Source organism: Notolabrus celidotus, chromosome 11 (assembly GCF_009762535.1).
Source record: "Notolabrus celidotus isolate fNotCel1 chromosome 11, fNotCel1.pri, whole genome shotgun sequence".
In the NCBI taxonomy this organism is placed as follows: Eukaryota; Metazoa; Chordata; class Actinopteri; order Labriformes; family Labridae; genus Notolabrus; species Notolabrus celidotus.
In genome coordinates this window covers 17,967,003-17,985,790 of record NC_048282.1, presented here as the reverse complement: position 1 = coordinate 17,985,790, position 18,788 = coordinate 17,967,003, and the positions used below count along the sequence as shown (strand labels likewise).

General features: G+C 39.2%; 1 protein-coding gene across 2 annotated transcripts; it reads right to left on the bottom strand.

The window, feature by feature from the left end:
• Positions 1-335: 335 nt before the first annotated feature.
• On the bottom strand, positions 336-18,334 carry atf7a (activating transcription factor 7a). 2 transcript variants are annotated; one of them, XM_034696553.1, is made up of 12 exons: positions 18,257-18,334; positions 12,140-12,211; positions 7,877-7,973; positions 7,523-7,632; positions 6,965-7,129; positions 6,576-6,724; positions 6,061-6,154; positions 5,843-5,962; positions 4,614-4,763; positions 4,165-4,353; positions 3,610-3,715; positions 1,180-3,404 (listed from the first exon to the last, which is right to left on the bottom strand). In XM_034696553.1, exons 2-12 carry the CDS (start codon positions 12,185-12,187, stop codon positions 3,172-3,174), a joined length of 1,461 nt encoding a protein of 486 aa, XP_034552444.1. In that variant the 5' UTR covers positions 12,188-12,211; positions 18,257-18,334; the 3' UTR covers positions 1,180-3,171. The 2 variants fall into 2 exon arrangements, with proteins under 2 accessions (XP_034552443.1, XP_034552444.1); XM_034696552.1 differs by lacking the exon at positions 18,257-18,334 and having other exon boundaries at positions 336-3,404; positions 12,140-12,238.
• Between the last annotated feature and the right edge of the window lie 454 nt (positions 18,335-18,788).

Genomic DNA, 18,788 nt, shown 5'->3' with positions numbered 1-18,788 from the left:
ATTTGGACATTTTTACTTTGGGGTGTACTCACTTTTGTTGCCGGTGGTTTAGACATTAATGGCTGTGTGTTGAGTTACTTTGAGGGGACAGTAAATTTATATTGTTATACAAGCTGTACACTGACTACCTTACATTGTATCAAAGTGTCATTTCTTCAGTGTTGTCCCATGAAAAGATATAATTAAATATGTGCAGAAATGTGAGAGGTGTACTCACTTTTATGAGATACTGTACTTAAAATTCTTCAGTTACTTATAATATGTTAGCAATTGTCTTAAACATTTCTTCCAACTCTACAACATGTTGAAAATAAAGAGACAACGCTTTAGAAATGTTCATTAAGATGTAGTTTCTTTAATTAAAACTGCAGCACTGTAAGTGTTCATAGTATTCCACTTGGAGGACATGCATGGAAAAGTAAATATATTCATATAGTACAGATATGTACAGTACAAGGACAATTTTTGAAATTATCAGTCCAACAATGGGAGTGTGAAAAATCATTAATACACTATGTGCAACATTCACATTGTTGCATTTTTCATTAGATTGCTCTTTTCACAACGAATCTAAATAACATTAATATGCCAAAGACCGTGAGGATGGTTGTTAGTTTCCCAATTAAAAAATAAGTTAGGCAAGGACAGTAAATGGATATGACCAAATTCATCTTCACGTGTATAAACAGGGGATGTAGCCTATTGTCAGCAACTAATGACATTTTTTCTTTTAAGAGAACAGACATAAAAGAAACCTGTGTGTTAAAGTAACTAGTTTTATATTAATCAGTACAATTAGACACGTTATGACAAAGATTGTATAGTGCTGAAAATAACACACAACAAAAGAAACTAGAAATTACAGAAAAGGTGCCATTGACATGAATTACATGAAAACATGAAAGCTAAATATTGTTTGAGTTTTCATTTCATATGAACATTCGTCTATAAGGGGACAGCCAGCCGAATATAGCGCTAGCTAGGATAGTATAAAAAAAAAAAACACCAGGGTCACCATTGGGACTGTAGCACAGGAGGTACAGTCGAAGGTGAAAGGTCAAACAGTTGCTGAGCAAATTCCCATTAATGTTTACAGCACAGAAAAGAGACATTTAGATTTTCAAAAGGAATCTGATATCTTTGAAAAGACCAAGAGAAATGCGATAAAATGAACAGAAATTCAAAGAGACAATAAAGTTGTTTACTTTAGTGCATAAAACACGCCCTTGAGTGGACAGATATTTGTTTTTGAAGTATCACATCTTTCAAATATATGATGGTATCAGACAAAAGAAGACAAAATCATACAGAAAAGAAGAAAAGAAAACGGCTTGTTTGGGTGTTTGTGTGAAAATATCTTGTTAAAATATCTTGTTGGGATTTCCAAAGAACCAGAGACAATCAGAAACAGACACAAGAGATCTTGATTCATCCTCTGTCAAAACTTGACCATGTCTTTGCTGCGTCTCTCCACCAGATGACAGACCAGTATTGGTTCAGTTTATGCCACTGAGGAGAGACTTGTAGTTGAAAATTCACGAATCTTTAGTGAGCAAATCTTGTATCTATCAGATGTTTTTATTTGATGAAATGATGAATTGGTGGCAGACTTTTCATTCCCTGAGGCTCCATTGTTTTTTTATATGAACTATTCCTGTCTCTAAGTGGGTATATCAGAGGCAACAATGTGATCTTAAGGCAAACATATGAGACATTGTGTGACAGACCGTGTGTAAGAAACAAGTGCAAGTAATTAATTCTATACTGACGATTGTGTCACTGTGACGTCTGAATCACAAATAAGAACAGTCAAGAAGTGAACTTCCTTTCTCACACCAAGTGCCAGGTTTGTCTTTGGAGATTCAGAGAGAGGGTTTTCTTTTATGTCATTATGGCTTTTGTTTAGGTTTGGTAAGAAGCAGAGAGACTGATCGGTTCATCGCACTTCCAACGAGCAGCAAGGATGTGCAACCATCCTGAGAAGTGTGAAAATAACAGTTACAGTAAGTCGAGAGCCCACACAGAGAAACACAGTCACCAGAAATATAGTCATATAAAATGGAAAAAGGCATCCAATAAGAAAAACAAATGAACAGCCTGTTTTAGATTAAAGAGAGGAGGAGGAAGTGGAGGAGGGTACAGGTTTAATTCCCTTCAGGTTAAAAAAAAAAGATTTTGTCAAACATACTAATTTTAAGATAAAACACTGTCAATCTTGCTTTTTGGTTCTGTGGACTGATCTTGGGATGTGCCAATTAATAAAAAAAATATAGCTGCACATACTGTATCAACAAAATAACACCCTAATAGAAAAAGTCACATGCTAACAATCCAGCTATTAACGTATGAGATCAGGAGTAGGCAAACTGCTATGTTCTGATGTACATAAATATATACACACGTAGCCAATCGCACGTACAGTTCATCTATTTCATCATAGAGGGGTTTGAATGAGGTAAGGTTTTGGGGTCTGGGTTGAGATCACCTCAAGGTGAAACCATTTACAACAAGTACAAGTGAAAATTGAGTCACTGATGTCTAGACATGATGGCATCTTTGGAGCCAGGGATGTACAGGGAAAAAGGCTGTGATGGCATGTGTGTGTGGGTGTGTGTGCATGGCTAAAAAGTTGAGGATCAACAAGGCACTATCCCCTGCTGAAAACAGTGTGAAGCCCTGTGTGTTGTTTGGTATCTGGTTTGATCATGAGTGTTTATGCAACACCTGTGTGTTATTAGACACTATGCACATGTGTGTTTAGGTGTCCACATGGGGAGTTGGTTAGGCAGTACACTCAGAGCGATGCAGTCCTACAGTCCAGCGAGGAGTCGTTCTGACTGAAGGAGAGGAGAGATGAGCAGGAAAGCAAAAGATGGGAGAAACGAGGATGTGAGGGTGGAGTCCAGCCCCTGTAGTCTATGGCAAAGTGAACAGGAAGCTCTCTCAAAAGTCTCGGTCCATTCCCAGAGGGCTGTTGCTGGGCTCCAGGCCACAGCATGATGGCTCTACAGGAGGGTCAAAGAGAGCAGAGGAGCACAGCGAAGAGGAGATGAGAAATTCTGACTTCTAGATTTGGGAAGTCAGGAGGGGGGGGGGCTGTGGATCCGCTGCTCTTTTTTACCCCTGGGTGATGAGTGTGAGCCAATTTCTGGGCTGCGATGGCATCGCTCATCATCTGGCAGCAGATTGAGATTGTGCAGCCATGATAATGTGAGAGGGTCCGCTCTCAGACCTCTGCTGCTGGCCCATTCCTGCCAGTACAGACATAGCCATGGCCTCAGCTGCTGCCCTTGAGCTCAGGCCGTTGTGCCCTGCAGAGGGGCTGGGCGCCAATGAGCTGTGCTGAATCACCGGGGCAGGGGACCCTGTGGGCTCTGAGTTGTCTTTCATAATCTCTTCTGCAGCTAAACAGAAAAAAAGAGAAACAAATGCAGATTTTTAGAAATAAATTTGAAAATATCACTTTTTACTATCATTACACTCCTGACAAGTAATTTCAAAAGCTATGACCATTATCACCCGTTTTACATTTTATTTAATCAGTATCCAAATTTTGTGCGAAATAATTGTGAATAAAAATTAAGATAAGAGGCCAAAATCAAAGTTTACCCAGGTAGGCAGTCTTCTTCTGTAGGTTGGTCACAGGACAGTCCTTGTGGGCCAGCAGCAGCTGTTTCAAATGGGCCACCTCATTCCGCAACAGAGACACTTCATTCTGATTGATGAGACATTAAGACATAAAGCACTTTTTAATAATTCAGAGCTTTCATAGAACAGCAATACATATAGTGCACCTACAAATGCAGGGAAACCTGCCAAATGTTTATCTGGCAAAGAGTTGCTTTGAGGGATAAATGGGCAGACTGGTTTTCATTTTCTTGAAAAAAGAGTTGGAGAAGTAGTCATTGAGTGTAAAAATAACCTGAAACGATCCTAAATCTTTTAAAAGATGTGAAACAAGCGGTAATGAGGTCTGTGGTTATGAATGCTTTGCAAAGTTACCTAAAACTCCCTGAAACTGATTCCACTTATCTAGAAATCCCCTCACAAACTTCCACATCTAGTTAAAACCTTTCACTGAGCAAATACACACAATACACACACTAACACTGGCCTCCCACAGACCACATTTCACCTCAGCCCACCCACTCCAAGCCCACTCACCGACAGTGAGACGTTGAGGGAGCAGAGCTCCTCAGCCTTCTTCTCAAGGGAATTGACCCACACTTTGCGCTTCTGTCTGCAGCGTGATGCTGCAGCACGATTCCTCTCGAGGAAGCGCTGCCTTCGCTCATCTGGGTCATCGTCTACCGTCCGCCGCCGCCGCCCACCTGTAGGCTGTGCTGGAGATACCTAGAGAGGGGACAGGGGAAGAGGGTAAGAAGGAAGCCAACAGACAGGGGAGGGCAGCGGAAGAAAGACAAGAGAGAAAAGGGAAGTTTGAGTCATAGTTGCAGTATTTTTGTCGGAGCACATTGTCACTATATGAAGTAAAGCCTAAGTTTAATGTAACTGAAACAGGTGTTGTTCATAATATTACACAAAGTACAGCTCAGTCACTTTTTGTTCTTTTTCATTTTTCCAGATCTTTGGTTATGGATACAACTTTGTACCTGAGGTTGTGCAGGTGAAGGAGCATCCGGATGTTGGACGAGCAGCTGGCTCTGCTCTGCCCTCTGAGGGGCCATTGGGCTGCCGCCCATGGCCATGAACCCCATACTATGTCCTGATGGGCTCTGCTGGGACAACGCAGCCTTCAGACGCTACAGGAAAAAAAAAACCCCCAACATATTCATTATAATAAACAGCCTTTACTAACAGTCTGCTTAAAGGATATCTACACTACAAAAGAAAAGAAAACAAGAACTTGTATTAAATATTTGCATTAAATTACTAAAAAGGGGAAAAAAAGGTGTTCTTATTCTGCAGCGATCTTCCCCCATGCTGACCTGACAGTATCTCATAGTTCCAGCTTGTTCCAGCAACACCACATTCATGTGACATCCTGCTCTATCTCAACCCTTTATACTGGTTCAGCTCCTTGGGCAGTATAGATGATGTAAGACCACTAGGGTTATATATTCCTGGAACAATTTTCCAATGATTCTTTTTTGAGATTTGGTACATTATGCAGCTTGGAGTAATAGTCTAAAAATACATGAATGTGGTAAATGGTGGATGACACATTTGAGAACAGAGCAACAATTATACAGTTGTGCTCATAAGCTTGCATATTTTGGCAGAATTTGAGATTTTTTGGGCCATTTTTAAGAGAATATGAATGATAAGAGAAAAAAAATGAAAAGTTTCACTCATGGTTAGTGGTTGGGTGAAGCAAAATCTTTATCAAACAACTGTGTTTACTTTTTTTATATCATAAAGACAACAGAAACTACCCAAGAAACCATAAATTCTGCCAGGGTATGTAAACTTATGAGCACAACTGTAACTTTGTAACAAGAAACCTGTCCCTGTCTGAAATCACTTCCAACTTACTTTTTAGGCCTCACTATTATATTTCATTTACTGTCTTCCATTCATTTGTGTCTAAATGTGCAGCTGTTGTTGACGAAATATTGCCCTCAAAATGTCCAAAATCGATTAATAACTCTAGTGTCCATGATATGTGTCTACAATCCAAAAGGGCAAAGCACAAACAAGATTTGATACATGTAAAAAGTACTGTAGTGCGATGTGGTGTAAGAGTTATATAAACAAGTAACTGCAATAAAAAGTCATATGATGCATCAAGTAAGCCAGCGCGGATTGAGGCTGGAGGGTGAAGATGAAGACAAAAAGAAGAGATAAAGAGACAAAAATAGAGAGCTAATCTAGTGCTGACCATCTTGGCCTCTGAGTGGATGCTGTAGCCAGAGGGGGAGTTAGAGCCGCTGCTGCTGCCTCCCAGAGGAGGACCGGGGATCCCAGGAATGTTGGGTACCATGCACATGGGTCGGACAAGCTGGAGATGATGAAAAAAAATCACAACCACACGTTTATTAAAAACTGCTTAGCCTGGAAGTTGAATGACAGCATATGAAGTGTCTGGGTGTGCATTACATTAATGACAGAGGGAATATGTCCGGGTCCAGGGAGCACGGGCACTGCCTGACCAGAGGGAAGCATCATCATGGGGTAGTGGCTGGTCGGAGAGCTACATTGGTAGACAACAGAGGGGTGGAATAAGCAAGGGATTCTACCATCCAAAGATAAATGCATTCATCTGCTTTCCAAAATAATGCGCACATGTTCACTTGTCTTAGCTGTGCATAAAAAGCCTCAAAGCAACAGAAACACTATGTCTTTAGTGAAACACCATTCGTCCATGTTTACAAAGGCTGCTTTTTGGTTTGAGAAACGATGAATTTTAAATTGAGCAGCAATAAGAACATCATGGAATTGTGGATTGAACGCTTCAATCATAAACAAGCAGATAAAGAGTATAAAGCTGATATAGTCACACTCTGATATTATCATACAGTGTAGAAACTGTGCTTTTTAGAAAGGTCACAAGTTATTTAAGTGAAAGATTAAAATGCAAATCAGCTCTTCAGAGGTGAAGAGGATACACTCACCCCAGAGTTCGATTGGAAGGTGGTGCCTGTGTGATGACAGAGGTGGGTGATGGCATGGTGGGCTGAAGGGCATCAAAGCCGGGGTGTAGTGGGAGGGACCCTGGACGCACGATCGTGGGAGTGGGGGCTGAACTCCTGGGTGGTGTGTCCTGGGAACAAACAGCAGTGAGCTTAGGCTATATAAAACTGTTATAACACAATTTTGAGTTATACATTTGTATGATAAAATACAGAAACAATGACCCCAACATGTCAGGCATCACATCTCACGGTTGAAAGACAACATTATCCACATCCTGAGGAGGTTTATGTAATACTAAAAGATTTATAACAACATATATAATGAGCCACACTCTTCCTACATCTCCCACCTTCAGTTTCAGTCCTACCTTTACTTTAGCCAGAGGCTCTATGCTGCTGTCTGAATAGCAGGAGATAGAGTCAGGGCTGTCTGGTGGCGAGGAGTCGACCTCTACAAGATCCTCCTCTTTCACCTTCACCTCAGATGGTGTCTGCAGGCTCATGTCCAAAGCCACAGCATTTGGTGCAGGCAGCTGAAGAAGAAAGAAAGAGATAGAGAAAGACAGAGTTAACACTACTTATGAAAGATAATATTCTCACAGACAACCATACAGCCAAAAAAGGAAGTGGGTACAGAGGATATTTATCACACAAACCAAATAACCAAGACATCAGTTTACTAAACACTACTATAAATGCAAAGTAAAGCACTGGGCAAATTAATTTAAGTCCTCTTTGGGTTAGTTTAAATTATAATGACATAAATCAATCATTTTTGACGACTAATACTTGACACAAGAAAGAAAAAAGCAACGATTCATTACAGGAGAGTTTTTGCACAACTGTCTCTGCATGCTGTTCATAAAAATAAATACAGATGAAAAGATTGCAGACAAACAAAATGATCAACCCGAAGCCATCCTTACAGCGCTCTTTCTCCTGTCCTCCTCATCTTGTGCAAAGGAGTTGGCCAGCTCGTTGAACAGACCAACCTCCTCGCAGTTCTTTAGGAAACGGGTGGGAGTAGGTGTCTGGTCTGGCAAAAGGGAATGAACACAGATAACTATTCAAATAACGCTTTCGCACTTAGTTCACACTTAAAATTAAATATAGAATCTTATGTCATGAATGTGCGTTTTGAGCTGCTTGTCTTGGGATTGTGCAAACAGCGTCGGACCGCATAGGCGCCGACGCATGCTTATCAGGCTTCATCTCAACACTGTGAAAGGATATTTGAGAAATAAGAAGTAGAAGAGTTCATCTGTGCTTTCAAACAGTACCTGCAATAATGACAGAGTCGGTCCTGGCTGGTCCAAATTTTAGTGTCATCTCATGCTTGTGTTTGTGAACAGCCAAGTGGTCCTCGTTTGTAAACCTCTGCAACAAGTGAACCAGAAGAAAAGAGTAGAGAAGGGTACATTATACAGAGAAGCCTCCAGGTCATTGTCTACCTGTCCTAGTGACCTAAAGAAAAGACTTACATGAACATAACCCAGATATTATATTGCAGTAGTCACAGACAGTTAATCTCTTTGAGACATAGCACAAGTCATGCAGGTGGTTATGTTTTATGTGACTAACTATTAAAGAAAACAGTGACTGAGGTGTAGAATTCATTCTGTCTTAAAAGCCTGTTGTAGCCGCAGAACGTGGACTCAAATTTCTGAACAAAAAACAGAATTAACTTTAAAAAGAACTCAACTCAACTCAACATTATTTACATAGCACTTTTCATACATGAAAACATGCAGCCCAAAGTGCTTCAAAGAATAACAGAGACAGAAAACAACAGCAATGGTAAAATGATAAAAAGCAGGATTATAGATAAAGTACTTAAAAAAAAAGTAAAAGTGGAAAAAAAAGTTAAAAAACAAGGTAGTGCTAACAAGATCAGGTGAATACAAGAAATAAATAGATAAAAAAAATAATTAAATAAGATAAATATATGTTAAAGTAATCCTTCAAATAATAATGGTTAAAACAATAATACAAATAATAATATAAATACTAACACCTTTGTATTAATGAGAACAGCTGTTACTTTAACAGCAGAATCTTAAGGAATGTGTCATGACAGAATTTGCTGATAAACCGATGAGGTCTAGGTACATGAAGCAAAGAGCTGACATGACAAAAGGCATACATACAGGTATCATAAAATGCCTTAAACATTTGTTGTTGTTTTCACAGCTCATGTTCGGTGATTTCCCGATCAGGAATTCAGAGTTGAAGCTACAGGAGGTCTGGCACTTTGGCAAATCAGACCTCAAAAGAGAGAACAAACATCTCTGTCAGAGACACGCCACTTCTTCTTTAGAGAAGTAACGTGGTGAATCAGTCAGAGACGGAGGAGGAGGAGGAGGAGGAATAATCTTGGCTCGGGCACAAGCCTATTCACCAGTAACTGGAGCCTATTTTTGGGGGCACTGCGTTGCAGTTGCGAGTTCGGACGTGAGAGAACGAAGTGGAAACACAGTCAAGTGTCAGGGGGCATATTTTTAGCCCCACTAGGCAGCATCACCAATACAACTGCATGTCGGATTTGTCTCTTTCCTCTGAACAAGGCTGAAGGGTCTTGTGTAGGAAACTATCTCCAGCTAATCTCCCTGTATGAGATACAGGCAGCTAGGGTTACCCCTCCCCACACTAAGTACTGGGCTTTATATAATGGGGGGGGGGGGACGTTGTTGTTGTTGTTAACTTGGTAAAAGGAAAACCCTGAGCAAAGCCAGGAGTCAATCATTCTTGTTCTATTATGGGCGTGATTCACACTTTCCCGGTAGACAACTGTTGCTTGTAAAGGGCAACAGTTAAACAGCTTTTACACAATAGGGACTTAGAACATAAACACTGTTCTGTGTCAAAAAGTACACAACACAAATCTTCAAATGGGATCAAACAAAAGCAGAAAACATCCAAGCTTATTTTATAACATGCATGATTATTGTTGTACCTCAATATCTTTAAATTACATAACGAAACGTAGTCCTCAAACAGGGTAAGAACCAAAGTCAAGAGCTAAAAGTTATACCTGATCAACCCCTTCAGCTTTTTTTTTAACATAAGCTAACTTGAAACTAAACTTTAGACTACATTTTATCAATAACATCTAATCAAATTTCCTATTAAACTCACGTGGGAATTATGTAGGGGTGAGTATTGCCAAGAACCTCACGATACGATACGCATCACGTTACTTGGGTCACAATACGATAGTTAGGGCTGTACGATAAATGGATTTAATCGATTAATCACATTTTTGGTTTAAAAAAAAAAGAAAATCTAGATTTTCTACGTAACCTCCTCCACTTGTTTTCAGAGGCCTTAAAATTATATTGTGTTTCAATTCAATGTTAGTGAAACTACAAAATGCACTTTTAAAGAAAAGTTTACATTTTTTTTTAAAGGTACAATGTGTGGACATAGAACTATTTAGCAATGTCTTAACAGTCAGATTTTAGACTGAAACGCTTCCTTGCCCACCCCTCCCGTGAAACAACAGTGGCCTTTAATGAAAATAAGTTCCTGTGATGCATGATAATTATGATACTCCATTTGTCAAGTTTTTACCATCATAAAAATAAATATCAGTACAAATGAATATTGCTTCCCATTCCTACCAAGTCTGTTCTGTCACTATGTACTGCACACTGTACCTTTAAGGGGAAATTCAGTTTTCCTTTGTCAAATTTTATTGATAAAATGTAATCAAAACTTGTTGTTAGTCATTTCTAGTTCTCTTTTTTCAGGAGAAAAACACAAAATCTATTAAATTTATAAATTGAGTTTTTTGTAAAAAAAAAAAATTGGGGATTTTATTCCTAGGCCATATTGCCCAGCCCTAACGATAGTATCACGATATAACAATATTGTGATATATTGTGATATATTGTGATATATTGTGATATATTGTGATATATTGTGATATATTGTGATATTCTACACAGTTAACTAAGAAAAAATAGGGATGGTATATTTGTATATCACACAATATTACTCAAAATTGAAAGTACAAATTAAGTCAAAACTATTTGATTGAAAACAACTTTTCCACTTTATTGTTTTTGAAGTACTGAAGTTGTATTTTAGTCCAAACTCGGCTAAAATGTGATTTTTTATCATAACAAAAATATCGATATTAAGAGTTGAAATATCAATATCATATAGGAGGTCAAAGTATCGCGATATATTGCTGTATTGATATTTTTTCACACCTCTAGAATTATGTGTGTGATAACCAGAGCTCTGTGTCAGAAATCTACTGTTTCCTACTTCTAAAGAGAGTTTGATGCTTTATGATATTTTGCTTTTATCTTCCCATTACCTTATTTTTTCTTATGTTATGCTGCTTTCACCAAGTGGAGCCCAGCTGCAGTTTTCCTAGTTTGATTTTTGTGATAAACACTGTAGGCCCCCCCTTCCCAGCACCAAACTGCAGACTGGCAAACTTAGCAACTAACGCTTGCTTGTGAACATAGTGGACCATTTCATCGCTCCCAGAGCCACCTGGTCTCCTCCTGAGACAAACATTTAAAGCCGCAGACCCACAATGTCAACAATGTCATCAACATCACTTTATTTTTTTATGTGATTCCGTTGCTCTAACTGGTGACTAAATAAAACATATATCCAGGAATGAAAAATGCAGGGTGTTACATGAAAGAAAAGTTAAAATATTCAGGTCGACTGTCCCTCAGTGGCCATAATATTCCAAGAAGAAAGCAACCACAGTGATCATCATTTATTTATCCTGCACATGCATGTTGCTGCTGGACATGCTTGTTGTTTCAACCACAAATCCCATGTACAACACATGGCCTCTGATCAGAGAGTGAAGAAAAGGCTTATGAATCACAGAAGTTACTTAACCTCATAAACACTTTCTTCCTCCAGACCTCAGGAGAAATCATCCAGAACTCTGAGGATCCAGCTCAACACGGCTTCAGACAGCTAATTGAGCACAACATCAGACATGACATTTCCTGTGCTGAACCAGTCATGAGTCTTAGAACACATTTCTTTTAATTTGCTGTAATATGAGGCCAAGCCCTGACAACACACCACGTTGCTGGCATGTGAGAGCACTATTGGCGCTCCGCTGAGTCACTGCCGCGGCTCAAACCTGTGTCTGCAGGCGCTGGAAGTCAACAGTGACAGGTTGAAACAATGACTGTGCTCTGATTACTCACTGGAGCTTCCAGTGAGTCACCGCTAAAGGAGACAGCATTGTCTCAAGAGACGGCGTGCTAGCAGGGACGCTATCTGTACTACGATGATCATTAGGAGGGTCGTAAAAAAATCACAGCAAGGTCGCTTCGTCTGGGGAGAAGTGATCACAAGTCTTTTTTAGGTTTGTCAAGCTGTTCATTGAAGATCCAGTGTCTTTCATTTCATTTTCTTGGAAGGAAAAGTCATTCAAACTAAAGTAGCTCCAGTGGATAAACTTTCAAAAGGGCAAAGTGACCCCACAGCACACACACATGCACACACCTGAAATCCAGAGCGAGGAGAGAGAGAGAGAGAGAGCGAGAGAGAGGACTCACCTGTCCACAGCCGGGAGCATTGCACACAAAAGGTCGGTCATCCCCCATTTTTGCAAAAAGCTTGCAATGTAACTGTGGGAAAGGAGAAGAGGAGAACATTGCTGCAGCTTGTCTTGATTTGTGATCTGGCAAATCCTGAAAACAACAAAACAGGGATGCTGCGGCTTGTAGTTTTCAGTCTGAGCAGGAAGCCGAACGCTATTTAAAAATAACCCTGGCAAGGAGGAAAACATGCACAGAGGCAGCAAGACCAAGTTTCCCTGGTGATACTTCCTTCACACAGGGGGGTTTCTGGCCGGCCAATGAGGAGCCGCTTCCATGAGAGAGCGACGGCTACTGTTAACACAAAGACATCTCTCTCTCCTTCTGTCTCATTTTCCCTCGCTCCCAATCCCTCCTTCTCTCATTACCACTCCTTCTTCTCACCCCTTGAGCACCTCCCAACATTTTACCTCCTCCTTCAATCTCTTCCTTGCTAATTCAACTGCTTATCTGCGTCTTGGTCTGTATCAACTTTTAACACACTTCACTCTGTTCATTTCTTTCTGTTCATTTTTTTGAAGTTGGCATATTTCTTAGTAGGATTGTATTGAATTCAATATGATGGACTGTCCTGAATAACCATTATGACACTGTTGCTATTATAACATAATCAATAAATGATAATTATTCATATAAATGATTTTATAATAAATGTAAAAGTTGTTTTTCTGTCACATTTCACTCTAATACTGTAAACATCATGATAATTGATCTGAAAATAAATAGTTCCTGTTTCATTCTGCTCACTTCTCGTATGTTTTTCCTGATAAATGACAGTGTAAGCAGTTCAAGCTAACACTTATTGTTTGGATAAGTTTTGAATTAAAATAACAGTTCATTGCAGCCATTCAGTTAAACAGATAAAACACACATTCAGCAAAACATGACACAGCATTTTCAACATTTGAATGAACTAGATACACTTCCAAAGCTCTACAAGGGACTACAAATTGTATATCCCTTAAAGTTTTTTCCTGGGTGATGTAAAAAGTTGATCATGCACATGTTAAAACCTCTGAAAACCTCTTTAATTTTATTATTATTTATTATTGTACTTTTAATGCTTTTATTTACTTATACATTTTTTTTAAATGTATTTATTTAATCTATTTACCCTTGAAAAACCTCTCAACAATGATTTACTGGTCTATTGTCCCACCACTTCATACTGCTTAATTGACATGTATTCCTTTAAACCTCTTGTGTTGCATTTTGTTTTGCATTGTTAAAATGTTCTCCTCCCTGTCTTGTCAAATTGCTTCCTTTGTTATTTGAACTATGCTTTGTTTGTCAAAGCACTTTGTAAACATTTGTTTTTAAAGGTGCTATATAAATAAAGTTATTAGTATTATTATTACTATACAGTTGTGCTCATACGTTTACATACCCTGGCAGAATTTGTGATTTTTTTTGGGTCATTTTCAGGGAATATGAATGATAAGAGAAAAAAAAAAATTCACTCATGGTTAGTGGTTAGGTGAAGCCATGTATTGTCAAACAACTGTGTTTACTCCTTTTGTATCATAATGACAACAGAAACTACCCAAGAAATCATAGATTCGACCAGGCTATGTAAACTTATGAGCACCAATTTACGTTTGGTTTGTCCTCTTGCTGCTGAAGTAACACAAACTAAAGCTACATTGGCTGTCTCCACCAAATCACCTCGCCCTGCTCCGCTCTGCACAGCTGAACCGCTCTCCGTGTCGAGGCAAACCGTGAAGTTTAGACAGAAGAATTGCAGCCATGGATTTAAATCATGGAACTGGAGGGATGGCAGCGAACAAGGGATATTAATGATTTAACTGGCCTAAAGTGACGTCTGGTAGTTATTACACAACGTTGTCCCACTGACAGCACAGCAACTGGCAACACACATCAAGGATCTTGCTGTGTATACAAGTAAAAAACCTTTCATAATAAAAGCCACTGACTCAGTAACATTCTGCTAAAGCACAGTCATGTGAAGGACCGGCATCCATCATCAATTATTTAACACTAGCCCCTTAAAATCTACAAAGCATATGAACTAGTATTTTATTCACTAAACATTTTACATTATGATGATGACATGAATGCCTCTGTACTTCTATGTTTGGACTTGTTTGTAGAGTATTTAATTAAGTAAACCTGCTCCTGCATTATAACACCTAATATGTGCAGTAATAGCTCTGGTAACATACGTTAAACATGTTTCATTCTGGACTAATGTGCTGTTTAGTTGTGTGCACTACGTGGTATGAGCATGACATTATTGAGTGGGACAGATTATTCATTACGTTGGCCAGGAATAAATGTTTGAAAGTTTTCCCAATGTTGAACTCAGTATATTTTCCTCCTTCCTCCCTCTGCTGAAGACAGCTACCCCTGAGCCAACACATGATTACTGAAGCCTTGCGGTGGAATACAACGCTCTCCCGTGACGCTGGGCTCGTAACAGGCCTAACCGTTGTGTCTCTTAGCTCGGTTTTTTCATCAGGAAAGGGGTTCTGCATCGTGCATGTTAGTTAAAAATCCCTGTCCTTCTCTGTGCAAATCAAAAAAAGGCTGATAAAGCAGACCTCCCATGTTCTGGAGAAAGGCAACAGGTTGGTGCCAGGACCCTCACAAAGTGCTCCCAATCCACTGAGTCTATTTGGGCAGAGATGCGTCTGCAAATGAGATCCTGGGTCTAGCTCGTTATACTGAGGGTGTGGACTGCATGGGGAATAGACACATCTGGCGTGAGGAGTGGGAACAGATTTCAGAGTTTACATCTTAGTAAGGACATGCTAGACATTAACTTGGCTGACTGGCACCATGTGTGATTTCCACCCTGACTTTCACATGACAGGGGTGGAAAATACCATTTGTTTTTATAGGGTCCCAAACAAATATGTAAACCTGATTAAAACAGATGTGTGAAGCTCTTTTTTGCAGCATCTATTGCTTGGCTTAAAGAGAGTTTATGTCAAAGAGTATCATTAAAACTGTGCAGCTCGGGGCGCTGGTGGCCTAGCGGTCTAAGCACCCCACGTACAGAGGCTACAGTCATCGTCGCAGGGGTCGCCGGTTCGATTCCCGGCCAGTCGACCATTTCCTGCATGTCTCCCCCAGCTCTCTACTCCCTACATTCCTGTTCTCTTCAGCTGTCTTATAAAATAAAGGCAAAAGGCCAAAAAATTCTCTGCTAGGTTCACATGTATCCTGAATTAAATTGCATTGATGCATCTCATTTAGGGATGCACGATACTGGATTTTTTGCCGATATCTGATATTTTACAACTCATTTAGCCGATTAACAATACCGATATTTTTTTTCCACACACCTAATTGCAGAGATCATCAATTCTCTTCTGTATTGGAATATGTGTACAGTATTATGGTGTTACTCTTATCACATTTGTTATTTTATATTCATTTCTTGTGCAAAATAAGAAAAATACTTAATACTTAAAACTGCATATCTATTTACAACAATTGCTTTCAAACGAAATTCATACAAAAAGATACATCCTACTTAAAACTTGGAGGATGCTCTCCCTGAGACAATCATAACAAAACCCACAACCAGGGCAAATTTGGCCAGCTTCACATTTGACATAGTAAGTAAACCTAACCTCTGTTCACAGGGAACATGTGAAAAGTGCAACTGTACAGCAATTAAACCCAAATTAAATAAAATGGTTTACTCTTTGACAGTAAATGTACCTAGATTAGTCAGCTCATGTACCTTACAGACTGCTGCTTAAATTCAAATTGAACTTAAAACATGAGCCCAACATGTGTGCTGCAGCCCATTATTTTATTGGTTAATTATATTGACGGATATCGGCCTGTTGGCCGATATTCGATAGTTCATTTTAAAGCCAATATCGGCCGATACCGATTATATGCCGATAATTTCATGCAACCCTAATCTCTTTAACTTAACCTGATTCATGTAATTATTAACTGTTTAACTGTACACTGTAAACGACTTTGGTTATTGCAGACCTCAACAATAAATCAGTCTGGTACTTACGTTCGTCCTGATACTAATCTCTGATATGCATTACAGGCATGGATATCAAGTCCGCCTATTTTTGCCTCCTTTCATCCAAGGTGACATAGAAGCACTCAAATCGCCCTAATTCCTGTCCTGTCTCATTGAGCTACTGCCAAAGTCTCACCGTTAACTTGGATTTCTCAGACTCAGCAGGTGTAGGGGAACGAGTCCCGGCTATAATCAGCCACAGCCATCCAGTGTTTGATGCAGCCTGCTAGGAAACTGACTAAACAAACTGTATTAATAGCTCGTGCTGCAGCCATGACTCTGGAATCTGAGGCTTGAATTGCCAGAGGGTAGGGGAGACCCCGCAAACACAGAGTGAAAAAAAAAGAAAGGGAGAGCTGGGGCGAGTGTGAGCTGGTGGGTTAAGAGCATATGAAATAAAGGGAATAAATGCTTTGAGCGAATGGTTAATTAACAAATAATATAACTGCTTTATTACTAAAGTCCTGGTTGGGCTATATGCGTCAAAGACAGACCTTTAAACCTCAAGCTTGGTTTGTGTGACAGCCAGGACGTATTTATGTAAGCAAAAGTAAACCTAAGATTTGGTAAATGGAACAAATTAAATTCTATATCTGTGTATGCATAACTAAGCCTAAAAGCTAAAGCCATGATACAATGCGGGACAATGCAGGTTGGACTCTGGGTGCTTTTCTAAAATTAAATCAGAAACACTGTGTCCATTTGACTTTTGGATTACAGCTTTGTAATAATTTTTTTCCAAGGTTTTGGTGGTGTTTAAACATTTAATAGACAAATATCATCTCATTTGTGAAGCTTTGGGTGTCATCACAGGTCTGCAAAAGCTACTTGTTCCAATATTCTGCTAAGTCATATATGCTTTAAGATAATATTTTAAAACAGATCTAAAATGAAGTGGACATGATTTACACACCTCAGTCAAATGCATTAATTCATACATAACAGGCACATGCTCAGCTAATATATCTGGAATAATACATTTGTTCCCTGTGTGTGTGTAATGTGTTTTTCTTAGTTACCACAAATAATATTTATGTTGCATAAAAACTCAGAAACTATATCATCACTCAGAAGAGTGGGTCAATATGTATGTGGTGGGACAGAACAGGGTGCAGTTTTTTCTGGTGTAACTCTATGTGATGGAATGAGGTATAACTCTGCCAAAAACATGACCTACATTCCTAATGAAGGTGTTGACATGCATGGGGATGCGGATCCTGGGGCGTTGAAGAGCTCACATTGCAATACTATGGATATCATTATTACTTTGGATTTCTTTGGAGACATTTCCTGCAGACCCAGTTATAACATTTCAGTGTGTTCTACCGCCAAAAGACAAACAGACTATTATCTCCGTGGGGCTTGATGAATGCTAAAGAGTACACATTGAAATGTTAAAGTTCTGCACACGTTGGTTCCTTCTTCCAAACACAGGAGAAAAAGTTTGTCTTTTTTAGGCTTCATTACGGTCTGGCGACGTTGGGGCAGACTTAGCCCTGCCTTTTACCGTAACAAGACCGCCTTTTCTTTTCCTCTATTGGCTGTAAGCACGTCAATCAAAGGCTTCTGCTGGGTGCACAGCTCTCGACCCTGTCAATAACAGCGGAAACTACAATCTCATTGGTTAAAATTCAGAAATGAACTTTTTGTATCCACGAAAAAAACTAATGGTTAGCTGGTGTGGCTAGCGTTAACAACAGGCCGAAGTCACTCTCAAAATGAGTAATAACAGCGATACAACCATTTCCAGCGTGGACAATGAACACACATTGGTGTTAGTTTCATAGTATGCGAAGTGAACCGGTGTTTTTGAAAGGGTTTAGGGTCATTCAGAGTCACAAAAGAGGTAAAAAAGCTAGTTGGTTAGCGGACTGACACTTGAGTGCAAAGCGAGATGTGAGTCCGAATGAAGCGTTGTAGTTTTGACCAAATAAAGGACGTGTAGTTTTTACCACCAGAAACATTGAAAACTAACGCACCGAGCTACCTGATGTAACAGTTCAGTGTATTCGAAATATCTACGAAGACTTTAAAGGGTAATTAAGTGTTTACAAACTCACCCTTGCGCCCCTCTCTCTGGCTCCCCTCTCCTCTCCTCTCTCTTGGAATTTGACACTCCCCTTGACGTCGAAATATCGCGAGAGTTCAAACAGCTCTCGTAGATAGAAGCCTGGCAAGTTTTAGTTTTTTATTCAAGAGGAAAGATGTTCATATACAGGTAGTAGAAGACAGTAACACATATCAATCAAATGAAGACAGATCAAATAAGATAAAGATATCATATATACAGAAGACAGGACAACAATACAATATATATAAGTAAGTATATGCATATAAGTATCAGAATCAGAATCAGCTTTATTGGCCAGGTATGCTTGATAACACAAGAAATTTGACTTGGTAAACTGTGCTCTCTTTGTACAAGCCATAAGAATAAGAATAAATAAATAAATAAATGAAAAATATAATAATAACAATAACATCAGCTATAAATACAAAAGAACAACAAATAGACATGACTAATATGTACAGACTAAAATAATATGATAATAGTGCAGTGGTGAGTAGCAGAGGTAGTTTTTACATTTAAAA